General features: G+C 38.8%; 1 protein-coding gene across 3 annotated transcripts; it reads right to left on the bottom strand.

Moving 5' to 3' along the window:
- Positions 1 to 1,573: 1,573 nt before the first annotated feature.
- Positions 1,574 to 6,316, bottom strand: LOC145001242 (uncharacterized). 3 transcript variants are annotated; one of them, XM_078960601.1, is made up of 9 exons: positions 5,734 to 6,316; positions 5,039 to 5,187; positions 4,780 to 4,906; positions 4,536 to 4,619; positions 4,338 to 4,436; positions 4,023 to 4,225; positions 2,438 to 3,932; positions 2,204 to 2,250; positions 1,988 to 2,115 (listed from the first exon to the last, which is right to left on the bottom strand). In XM_078960601.1, exons 1-8 carry the CDS (start codon positions 6,115 to 6,117, stop codon positions 2,245 to 2,247), a joined length of 2,547 nt encoding a protein of 848 aa, XP_078816727.1. In that variant the 5' UTR covers positions 6,118 to 6,316; the 3' UTR covers positions 1,988 to 2,115; positions 2,204 to 2,244. The 3 variants fall into 3 exon arrangements, with proteins under 3 accessions (XP_078816726.1, XP_078816725.1, XP_078816727.1); XM_078960600.1 differs by lacking the exon at positions 2,204 to 2,250 and having other exon boundaries at positions 1,574 to 2,115; positions 4,551 to 4,619; XM_078960599.1 differs by lacking the exon at positions 2,204 to 2,250 and having other exon boundaries at positions 1,574 to 2,115.
- Between the last annotated feature and the right edge of the window lie 7,118 nt (positions 6,317 to 13,434).

Below are 13,434 nucleotides of genomic sequence, written 5' to 3' on the forward strand. Positions count from 1 at the left end.
TGAAATCGTATTTATTATCGAGTTTAATTTAGTTTCTTTTCACTGCAATTTTAGTTTTATTTAATAATCAAATCCGCCTTTTTATTATTTTTCTTTCAAATAAGTAGTATGTGCCTTATACAAAAAGGCATTGATCATTAGGTTGTGTCCTTAAGGATTCGACCATGCTTCCATATGCTATCCATTAGTGCAACTAGTAGTGATAAATTTATTTGCTTAAATCGTGTGCGTCAGCGGTTTAACAGAGTGAAATGGAAAAAACATATTTACATATTATAATTACTTTTGAGGACTTAACATACCTTATGGTTTTCAAATTTTGATTTCTTTTTATAAAAAAGAAATTTGAATTAAAAAAAAAAAAAAAAACATAAATTATTACCATACAACCTCTAAAGTCTAAACAATATCATATATGTATTAGATAGAATAAAAAAATGTATAATACATTTTGATTTCCGTCCCTAAGATTCAAATTTTGATTTTTAACTCCTCCATACCAACCATTGAAGCCTTCTAATTTTGAAGATTTATGAAGAGTTAAGTAAGAAGAAATAATTGAAATGCTTTTGAATCCGTCTAATGTTTGAAGATTGAAGATTTTATATGAATGGTTTTACTGATTTTAAACAAAGAATTAAATGAGATCATTGCCAAGGAGCTTGACGGTGATTTGCTATTTCGATGGCATCATTAATTTGTTCATCATGCCTAAATCGTAATTACTATCTGTGACATTGAAGGAACCTAAGCGACGTTTCCTTTTTCCCCCAAAAAAATTGGTTACCGCTCATGATTCCTGCTTGTGTTGTTCCTTTCATTTGCATGATACATAACCGGATCTGTTCATAGGAACACTTTGAACTTCCTTTGGGCCGACTTTAAATCTCGGGACTAGTTTTTTTTCCTTTGTTGAATTTGCCATTAAGTTTCATTTAATTAATAGTGTTACATGTTTACTTTGTATTTGTATTACTAGTATTTCTCATCGGCTCATTTACTTTCGAATACTTATGTATCAATACGATATTTATGTGTTTAGTCTTGCCCTCCTTTCCTTGGATATATTGTTTTTGTTCTTTAGTCTCGTCATTATATTCATTATGGACCGGTGTTGCATAGCATTTAATATGCAATGATCATTAGGTGTGGGTGTATTTATAATATTTATTTATTTTGTTTTTGTTTCTTTATGTTAAAGGTCATCTACTTATGCAGTCTCCCTACCTTTCACTATCATAATTTATAAGATTGAGGACATATCGATGTTGTTGATGTCTTGAATAATTTAGAATTTAGTTTGATAAACTAATGAAATAATTGTTTGTTAATCGAATAGAGCTTAATAGATATTCAAATTCAAATATGATATACATATTATGCTGTTTTTTTACAATAAATTCGGTTACTAGTTACCACCAGCCAGATTGAACATGTTTTTAGGGCTATTTTTGATGATAACGAGGGAATGTATTCGCCTCTTTTATACTATCAGGAGCAAGTTTATGTCCCATCTTTCTGACAAAAGTTTATAGGATTTTGCTTATGGACACGAATGCATGTCAAACAAACATGGACTAATAAACGGGTATATAGCACATGTATAAGTCGTTAATTCTTGTAAAAGTTTCTAGAAAACAACCTTCATCGTAAAAAAATAAAAAAAACCAGTTATATCAAATAACAAAAAGAAGAACAGGAATCTGGTAATATGTTTCCAAGAAATTTAAAAAAAATTCTTGCCCTGTTTACCTTTGTGTAGCAAAAAATTAAGGAATTTTAGTTATCATTTCAGCTTCCACCCCATCTCCGCTTTCTATGTGGTCTTTGTGGTTTATTTGAGCCCTTTTCTTGAAACAAATCCACAACTCCAACCTTTTTTGATGTTGCTGTTGTGTTATCTGATTCCATTTTAGTGGTATCGTTAAAACGTGCTCTTCGTTTTTCCATTTTTGCCCTTGCCTCCAGAATCCGAGATTTATCGAGCCCAGTCTTTTCTTTTTGATTATGAGACCCATTTGCGTCTTTTGTGGGTCCCGTGTCTAGAATCTGACCTTCCTCCATGTCCAAACGTTGACATTCGCGGATTGCTTTTGTTGGAAGTCTTTTGGAAGACTGCACACGACCAATGCCACAACAACAACAACATGTCAAGTGTTGATACTGTTTGTTATATGCTCAACCAAGATATGTATGTAATTACCAAAAGGGCATATAGGTAAATTCATTCGGATCTAATGAACTTCATATCTGAAATAACACACATATGCTAAGAAACAACATATATACATGTGGTTCCAAAAAACATGCAATGAAAAAAGTATTGTCCCATATATGATATATATATGACATGACATATATTGATATATAATTAATATATACAATTAAATTGATACAGTAATAGTATTTCATCATCAGTTTCCCAGATATTTATTACCTTTCCTTCCCGAACAACCAAGCATGAATTCCTGCAGCTGGGTGATGGTTTTTTACCACTCTCTCCGTACTTTTTTCCACTAATTACTATTTCTCTTTTCCGTTTATACCCCTCGCACCCATCTGCTGCATTTTTTAAATCATCAACCAAATGTGAATTCATAAACACCCACTCATAATTCCCTCCATCCGAATCCCTTCTCCCTTGGAATCTTTTTTCATGACCCCCTTCATACTTAACATTTGAAGCTTTTTCAAACTTGTATTTATGCCTTTTTATATATGCATCATCAAATGGTATCATAATGTCATCATCTTTCCATTGCATTTCAGGTTCCCAATGGTGGTCCCTACTTCTTACCACATCCACACGATCATCATAATCAATTGTGTGATCAAAAGGTCCAGAATCATCGTATCTAAATCTTTCACTCAATTCCCCTTCGTATCTCCTTTGTCTTCCATATAAACTACTTCTAGGCATCATGTCATAATGCCATCTTCCATTATTGATATGGGATTCTTCCATTTTTGGCAAAGGGTTACTTAATTCAGCAGATGAACTACCAATCTTCCTTTTATTTGTTCCAGGGCTTCTAAATTCCCATCTGGTATATGCTTCAGGATTTACATGTTCATATTCATCTTTTTCCATGTCATCATTATAAGCAAAAGATCTAAAATTTTCACCTTTTATATCTTGGGAATATTCCCGTTCAAGAAAAAATTCATCATGTATTCCTTTATCTCCAAAATGCACATTATTTCCTTTCCTTCTACCAAACTCATCGTTATATCTTCTTTGTTCATCATAATATTCCTCCTCTTCTAAACTTCTGAAAACGGGTCGACCCAGTTTGGGTCCAAATCTTTCATACTCAGAAAACCTTTCACCATGGTAATAATCAAGAGGAGGTTCCGATTCTTTTGAATATAACATGCCTTCCTCATTATAAGGATCGAAAGGATGCAGTCTCTCATAGTCATAGGTCCTATGATTATATACAGGAGTACTGTGTCTTCCATGATATTTATGCTCCCCATGTTTTCTTTCTTCATCTCGTCTTCTTGAGAAGATGATGTCATCATTTTCATGGTGATATTTGGGTTTAGAATCTTTACGGGTCCTATCGTTATATACAGGACTATGATATCTTGAATGATATCTATGATACTTATCTGATATTTTCAAGCTCTCTGAATGATGATAACCAGGCTTCCTTGACCGAGTCAACTCAGTAGATGAACACCTCTCATGACTATAAGATTTCCACCTATCTTCAAATGATTTGCAATGGTTTTTAGGGCTCTTTTCAGCCTCTGATGATTCTGCAGGCATGATGGATAGGTCTGTGGTGCATGTATCCTCACCTGTTCTTTCCTTTGTGTTGTCTGAAGTTTTGATTGCTTCATCAGTTCCTCCTGAACATTGATGGATTTCGTGTTTTTTAGAATCTTGTGTCACAGGCTTACTTCTACTTCTTCCATTAGAACCCCTAAACCCATTCAAAAGAAAACTTTAATCAGAAAAAAACTAAATTAAGGTTGACACAAAATCACAAATAGCATGAAGTTATTGCTCTCACCTTTTAAGTGCAACTATTTCACTCTCCAAATGATTCCCTTCAAAAGATTCATCTTCACTTGAACTACTAAAAGAAAGATGATCTGTTCTATCATCCCCACTAACATCTCCATGAGTAGAAGCTTCTGGAACAGAAGTCTCAAGATTACCAGATCCTTCTTGTACAGACTCACAACAATGTTCCTCTGGATCCACAATGGTGATCTGATACAATCATGTCAATATCAGTGAAACAAGAGATGTTGTATGTAATGTAGCTACTACAAAACCTCAGTCAACAGATAGGTAAAATAAAGAAAAAAAAAAAAATCCATACTTGTATAACATCTGAATCACGATCCAGTTGACGCCTTATATCCATGGATGATTGTCGTTCAACAATGCTGTCTTCTACCTGAATTGCCCTTCCTTTCATCTGAAACAATAAGCATGCAGTAAACAACCATGAATTTATAAGTAATGTGCATTGATCTAGGACTGGAACTGATGTCAATGGGAGAAAAGACGTAAATACCCTTCTAATCCTCACCTCCGTTGATTGTGTAGGCTCTGACACTGGACTCCCACTTGACATTGGTCCTCTATGACGATATTCATCCTGCCAATAACATGACAAAACTTTCCTCCATTAGAGGTTATGATACAACAATTATAAGAACCTCAACAACAACAACAACAAAAACATCTTTTTAGGATATAGAAAGATGGGAACTTTATTAAAGAGTTACAAAAGTTAACACAAGAATAGAAGTCTTTACCACTTGGTTGCAATAAAGCTTCCAAGTATCTTCATTCAACCCAAAATTGAAATAGTCAGTTATATCTGCTCCAGGATGCTTCCAATGCTTCTGCTCAAATACATCAATATTTACATCTAGTATGCTCCTGTAAGATACATAAAGACATACACATTAATAAAGAATCAATAAACAAATGTGAAAAGAATCTAGACATGGAAATAAAGTTGCATTTTTTACACATTGTAGCTTTTTTTTTTTTTTGAAGTTCAATACTCACCTAGACCAAGGAAGTGAGAATCTTTGTGCATGTTGAGGTCCCATTGATCGCTGAATATACCCATTATCCTCCCGGGATAAATAAGCTGCTGCCACACATCCATTTCCTTTTGATTCACTTCCATATGCTGCTGATTGAGATCTTGAATACTACCAACAAAAATCCAATTCAATCACAAAACAGATATAGGAAGATAACATATTTCAAGGAGATTAGAGCAACAAGTAGAGAACAAAAAGTCAAAAACAATGCATTTCAAATCCTAGTTTTGTTAGTTTTCTTACAACAAGTTCTTCCTTGTTTCCCCAACTCTGATTATTATCAAAAAATTCATATTCTATGATCAATTTTGCCTCAACACTCAAACCTCATTATTGGGATCATCATTGTGATTGCAAGTCACAATAATCAGTTTAATCACAATCCACATCAGAAGAGTTGGAAATCAACTGCAATACAATCTCATCTCCATAAGAAACTAACTTTGATCAAGAGTTTAACCAGAAATACGATGCATGTAACTTCAATCGAAACCTATAAAGCTAATATGCTCAATTTCAAATTGAACTTAAGCTGAAGTAAATTTGCAGAAACTGGAGATGATTTCAATTGAACTATAAAGTTGGGAGTTCAATCCATATAGTAGCATAAACTAATGATATGTACTCAAGTAAAGTTCATGATCGAAAGAACACCTTGTACAGTGAATGCGAATTACCGACCGCTTTCCCTCCCGCAATTTCTTCTTTACCGATATTATCATCGTCTTCATCTTCTAACTCTCCACTCCGCAAATTCGTATTAGTCCGTGAAATTGTTAAACCCTCCCCATGCCTTAGACTATCATCGTCTCTATTCAAGACGATATTCAAATCATCATCATCGTCTTCGTCGTCCTCATCGCCATCACTTACTCTGTCCTCTTTATCACTACTCGCCTCTAAAGCACTGTTCTGCTTACCAGTTTCATCGCTTACAAACTGTAATTGAGAAAATTGTGGAGCAACATTCATGGCTGAGCTTGCTTCCACTTCAACATCTGCGTATAAATCGCCGAAATCATCATCCACGTCCTCCATTTCTTGGTTATAAAGATAAAAGTCGTTTGATTTTTTCACGAAATGGAGTGTTTTACCGAAGATTGTTGCATTTTAGCAAAACCCTGAGAGAAAACCTCTCACCCAACCACTCGTGTGTGGGTGAAGAACTGAAGATTATGAAAGATTTAGGATACCGTGCACCCTTTATGAAATGTAAGGTGGTAATGTGAAAGATTTCTCATGGAAAAACCCTAAAACAGAGAACCTTAGGCTTAAACCCTAATTATTATATGCTCACAAATATATCATTTTTCTTAATTCTATTTAATGTTTTAACCAAATTTGAAAGGAACAATAAGAAATGAATATTATTTTTTAAACAAAGTTATATTCTGTAATATTACGAGTTGTGCAATCACTTTCAATTTTTTCAAAATTAAAAGTATTGAATTTTATATTCACTAAGAGCACACAGTATCGGTTTGAGATTGTTTTTTATTGCCGATGTGAACACGCCTTAACGGCGTTATAACAGGGGAACACCGCCCCCCTTCTCGAGTTCTCGTTTTGGGGCATCTCGTGTTCGTTACAACTTGGCAAAACGTGTAAAATTAACATGTTTGAATAAATGGACCATTTTAACAATGATTATAATGTTTGATATTAAAAAAAATTACCTTATAAACATTTATATATAAATGCAACTTCCACTTCTTTACATCTTTCTTTCTCTCTCTCTCTCTTTATATTTTATAAAAAAATCCGTACTTTCTTCTCAATAAAAAAATGGAGCAAAACTCAAACACCACCCCCCCACCCTCCATCATCAAACTCAAACACAACATTGTCTCTCAAATTTGCAGGTTACGATAATTATTTCAACATTTTATGTAACAACGTAAATTTTCAAACCAAAATTTTCATTTTCAAACACAATAAAACACATGTCACATTTTCACAAAAATCTTAAGTATCAATTTTTCAACACATATTTCAAAAATTGTTTATCACAAATCTAGGCTCCTCCAAAATCATATCTCGAATACGGGTGTGCGTACAATCAAACCGGAGCATTCCTCGGAAGTACCTGAAACACATTACACATAACACGGTAAGCACGAAGCATAGTGAGTTCCCCAAAATACCACGTACACAACTCATTAGCCACTCAAAGCTACAACTCAGTAAGACCCTCTGGTCAATGTGTCTCAGTGGGACCCTCCGGTCCCATGGCTCAGGTGGACCCTCTGGTCGTAACTCGGGTGGACCCTCCGGTCCTAACTCAGTAAGCTCAGAATAATACACAACAATAATCACATACACATAATACAGGATATCATAATACTCAAATATAAGCACATAATACCCTCCGGTCACATAAGGATTACCACCCTAGGTAAAGTATAGTGATAAGACCCACCTCGTAAGAATCGGATAACCTCGAACTCAAATCACCGATCTAGCCTCCGCCTAACACATACGATAATTATCCCTAATTAATAATGACTCTCATGAAGCTAGACTAACCCTTCTATAACTCACAGGAGGGTAAAAGACTATTATACCCCTCCACGGGCTTAATAGTCCACAAATTGACCAAACCCTAATAGTCATCCAAAAAGTCAACGATAGGGAGTACGTTGCGTGTACCAGCTCTCTACGTTGGGCGTACTCATTTGTCATGCATGCATCAGGGATGCTCGACCCCTATGATGCGCGTACTGGGATTACGCCCAGCGTACGCCCCAGTTTCCCTATTCTCACTCATTTTGTCTTAATTAGTTAAGACTTTGGCTCGTATCACAAATCTAGACTCCTTAACAGCTCTTACTCCATAAGGTAAAGTGACTTTAAGCCTTTGTATGGTTAATATGGTTACAAACACACAAAACACTCACCCTCTTATCTCATAAAGCTCATAACTCATGCATGGCTTGTTTCCAACGTCCAAGATTGGATTTTTATGACATTACACCACTAAATACACTCAAAGGGGTTGATCATAGTCTTTGGAGCTCAATATCTCATAAAGTCTCCAACTTTTGGGACAAAAGCCCTAAAATACTCTACTATGATGCACAAATCAAAAGAGTGGGAAAGCTTGTAGCTTTATACCTCTATGTGAAGCTCTCAACATAGATACAGATCCAAGGGCCTAGGCTCTCACTTATTCTTCTCCAAAGCTTTTTCTTCACTTTAAGAACACAAAAAGACTCTCAAAGGCTCTCAAATGCACACAATATCTAAGAACGAAGGTTTAGGACACAAGAGGGTTTGTTGTCTGAGAATAGTGGCCAGGAATGAGGCCATCATAACCTTTATATAGGGGACTCGCCCTAAATTAGGGTTTTCACGCTGGGCCTAGTACACCCATCGTACTAGGTGGATTACGCGTCAGATGAATGCATATGAGTACGCTGAACATACACTCGTGTACTCCCCGCGTACTCATTTACCACTTTTTCTCAATAAAGGCCTAAAATGGACAAATGCTCAAAAGATCAAGGGTTACAAGGTATACCTGGAGTTGGGATGTTACAATTCTCCCCTACTAGAATTAGACTTCGCCCCCAAAGTCATGCTCCATAAATAACTTTGGATACTGCTCCCGCATCTTAGACTCCGACTCCCAAGTCAACTCGGACCCTCTCCGATGTTGCCACTAGACCTGAACTAGGGGCACCTCTTTGTTCCTCAACACATTCACCTTTCGATCCAAAATCGCGATCAGCCTCTCAATGTAATTTAGGCTCGCATCCAACTGAATGTCCTCTAGGGGCACCATTGCCATCTCATCGGCCACACACTTCCTCAACTGGGACACATGGAATGTGTTATTAATCCGGCTCAACTCTGCAGGTAGCTCCAACCGATATGCTACCCTACCTACTCTGGCGGTCACATATGAAAGGACCGATGTATCGAGGCCCCATCTTGCACTGTTTCCTGAATCGGATCACCCCTTTCCATGGTGATACCTTCAAGAGGACAAAATCTCCAACCTGAAACTCTAGCTCGGATCATCGCCTGTCTGCATAACTCTTATGGCGACTCTGGGCCGTTAGTAACCTTTGTCTGACTTGCTAAATCCGCTCAGTCATCTTTAGCACTATCTCAGTGCCACCCATCACTCTCTTCCCCACTTCTCCCCCAACAAATGGGAGTCTGACACCTCCTCCCGTATAGAAGCTCAAAGGGAGGCATACCAATACTCGAATGATGGTTGTTGTTGTAAGAAAACTCAGCCAGAGGTAAATAAGTGTCCCAAATTCCTCCGAAGTCCATAACACATACACACAACATATCCTCAAGCGTCTGAATTATCCGCTCACTCTGTCTATCCTTCTGTTGGTGGTATGCAGTATTGAAATGCAAACGCGTGCCCAGCTCCTCATGAAATTTCTTCCAAAACCTGGAAGAAAAACGCACGTCTCGATCTGACACTATCTAGGTTGGCACTCCATGTCGTGCTACCACCTCTCTCACATAAATATCGATCAGTCTCTCTGAAGAAGAGCTCTCATTAATAGCAAGGAAGTGAGCACTCTTCGTCAGCCGTTCCACAATCACCCATATCGCGTCAACCCCACGAGCAGATCTCGGTAACTTAGTGGTAAAGTCCATAGAAATATGTTCCCGCTTCCATTGGGGAATCTTTAAAGGCTGTAATGGACCATGTGGACGCTGGTGCTCCACCTTAACCCGGCGGCAAGTCAAGTACCTCTCAACTACCCATGCCACATCCCTCTTCATACAGGGCCACCAATAATCTATTTTTAGGTTCAAATACATCTTGATGCCCCCTGTATGGATCAAGAATCTCAATCTATGCACCTCCTCCATCAGTATACGTTGAGCTTCTCCCGTATAGGGCACCTAAATCCGCCATCGGAAAGTCATAAGCCCTCGACTATCTGTCACAAACTCAGACACCTAACCAATCACCCACTCCCTCTTGCGGTTCTTCGACTTCACATCCTCCACATGTGCCCCTCGAATGGTATCTAAGATGGGAGTCATCACCGTCATCCTCATACACACATCTCGGATCGGAGCACTCGCTGCTCTACGGCTCAGGGCGTCGTCTATCACATTAGCCTTCTCCGAATGATACAGAATCTCGTAGTCATAGTCTTTCATTACATCCAACCACCTCTTTTATCTCATATTTAGGTTGGGTTGATCCATGAGATATTTCAGACTCTTGTGGTCTGTGTATATGGTACACCGAACCTCGTATAAATAGTGATGCCAGATCTTGAGGACAAACACCACCGCCCCCAACTCTAGATTGTGGGTGAGATATCTCATCTTGTGAGGCTTCAACTGCCTCGATACATATGATATCACATGCTCCCTCTACATCAGCACCACACCCATCCCTGATATAGATGCATCGCAGTAAACTACAAACTCCTGCATTCCCTCATGGAGGGCTAACATCGGGGCTTCGCACAATCTCTGGCGAAGAGTATCAAATGAGGCCTGCTGCTCGGGACCCCAAATAAAAGTAACACCCTTCTGGGTCAACCTAGTGAGAGGGACGACAATCTTGGAGAAATCTTTGATAAATCTCCGATAGTTACCGACCAAACCTGGATAACTCCTAATCTCAGTGGGGGATCTCAGCACCTCCCATCTCATCACCACCTCGATCTTGGCCGAGTCAACCAATATTCCATTATGGTTAACGAGGTGCCCCAGGAACTGGACCTCTCATAACCAGAAATCACACTTGGAGAATTTAGCATAAAGCCTCTCGGACCTCAAAACTCCAAGAATCTCTCTCAGATGCTTATTGTGCTGCTCTCTAGATTTTGAATACATCAGGATATCGTCGATGAACACGATCATTGATCAATCCAACATAGGCATGTACACCCGGTTCATGAGGTCCATGAACACTGCTGGTGCATTGGTGAGCCCAAAAGGCATCACCACGAACTTGTAGTACCCATAACGAGTCCTAAAGGCCGTCTTCAGGATATCATCCTCGCAGACTCTCATCTGATGATATCCAGATCTCAAATCGATCTTGGAAAACCAAGATGCCCCTTGCAACTAATCGAACAAATCTTCGATCCTCGGAAGTGGATAACGGTTCTTGACCATCAGCTTGTTCAACTCCCAATAATCAATACATATCCGGCGTGAACCATCCTTCTTCTTAACAAAAAGGATTGGCGCTCCCCACGGTGAGCTACTCGGTCTGATAACTTCCTTCCCTAACAGCTCCTGAAGCTGTAAGGATAACTCATGTATCTCTGGCAGTGCAAGGCGATAAGGCGCCTTGGCGATAGGTGCCGCTCCCGGAACCAAATCAATCTGGAACTCCACTTGCCTCTCGGGAGGCACACCCGATAACTCCTCGGGAAAAACATCTGGAAATTCACTCACTATTGGAACCTTAGCGATAGAAATCGGTCTCTCAGTAACAACCCTTGTATCCATCACGCATGCTAAAAAGCCCTTGCAACCCTGCTATAGACTCTGCCTCGCTCTGGCAGCCGAGCAGAAAGTCGACCCAGATCTGGTACCCTCGCCATACACTGTAAGAACTCCCCTACTAGTGTTTCGTATGGTCACTAACTGACACTTATAATCGATCATAGCTCCGAACCGACTCAACCAATCCATGCCCACAATGATACAGACATCACCCATCACGATCGGCACCAGATCTATCGGAAACTCAACACCAAAAATCTCGAGCACACATCCCCGAATCACGTCAGTAGCAAACACTGCATGCTCATCGGCTATAGATACTCTCAAAGGTCAACTCGATGCCTTTCGTCGAATACAGATGTGGCGACTAAATGCTAATGACACAAATGATCGACTCGCACCCGAGTCGAATAATACCAAGGTAGGTACAAAACTCACAAGAAAAGTACCTATACACTACACAATATAAGCACAATATAACTCAAAATAAAATAAGTGAAAGAACGTATTTCGGCCACATCTGGTGTTGCGTGGACCTCCTCCGTTGTCATCTGAAAGGCTCTCCCACGAACCTTCGGTGCCTCAGCCTTCACTGGCCGACCCTCGGTAGCTCGTATAGCAGCAGGTACAGATTCTTGTGTTGATCCTGACGCAGCTGGGGGCACTTGGCCTACCCGATGGCTGGTCTAGTTGAAGTGAAAGCAGACTGCAAACCCCTTAGGGAAATCCCTCTCCATATGCCCCTCTTTGCCATATTTGTAGCAAATACCCGCTCGACATGATCCCTCATGACTCTTATCGTACTTCCTACAAGTGCGGCCTTTTCTGGCCCCCTAATTTTCAATTAGCAGGCTTGGCCTACTTGGTTGTCGACTACGATTGTGTCGGTTGTTGATCTCTCCCCTGAGACTCCGCCTCCTCCCTGGCCTGAGTCTCCAGCTCAATCTCCCTCTTCCGGGAATTTTCCTGAAGCTCATCAAATATCCGATAAGATGAGTTCTCCACGAACTCTCAAATATCCCTCCTCAGAATGCTAAAATACCAGCTCATACGTGTTTACTCAGTAGACACGTGCTCAAGGCAGAACAATTCCCTCTCGTGAAACATCCTCATAATCACTGTTACTAACTTTGTCTTTTGCTTGAGAGACAGAAACTCATGGGCCAATCGTTCCCTCTCTAATGGGGGAACATACTTTCCAGTGATCATATATTTCCACAACTAGCAATAGGGCATGTGTAGGTCCACCCACGCTATTTGCGATTTGCATTGAAATCATTTGTTAAGGATTAGAAGCGGCCATTGAAGTTAAAATATCCTCAAGAAAAAGTGGTATATAGAAGAACTTTTATCCTTATTACAGAAATGGTTGAAACACCAAGGTAATTTCAAACAAACTATAATTTGATCTTATGGATTCAAAGGACAACCACTCAAGCTCTGATACCAATTGTGAGAACAAGAATGATCTGATACGCAAGGACAAGGTTTGAAAACTCAAACCTTGAGTAAATGCTTAAGATCAATGTCTGCTTGCTAATAAATGTTCCAGTCAAGTCTGAGATAAAGTATTCAACAAATGTTCAATCCATAAATGATGAAAGAGAGTAAAGATCAAGGTAAAGATAATAAATGGAGAACAAGAAGAATGTTTGAGAGATTATTTAGAAAGATGAAGTAACTTGGATATGCTATGTAACATCCCATTTATTAAATAAATAAATAAATAATTTTATGGGTGTATAGTATCCCTAAAATCAATAATTATATAGCAAGGCGTTGGTCTCGAGGGTTAATTGTTATAATTTTAGAAGTTGGGGGATAATTTGAAATTTTAAGGACCTATTATGAAGAGACTTTTGGAGAAAGGGGCTAAAGGGGTAATTTCATACTTAAATTGAAAATGAT

This window comes from Lactuca saligna, chromosome 6, assembly GCF_052625555.1.
Source record: "Lactuca saligna cultivar CGN05327 chromosome 6, ASM5262555v1, whole genome shotgun sequence".
Lineage (NCBI taxonomy): Eukaryota > Viridiplantae > Streptophyta > Magnoliopsida > Asterales > Asteraceae > Lactuca > Lactuca saligna.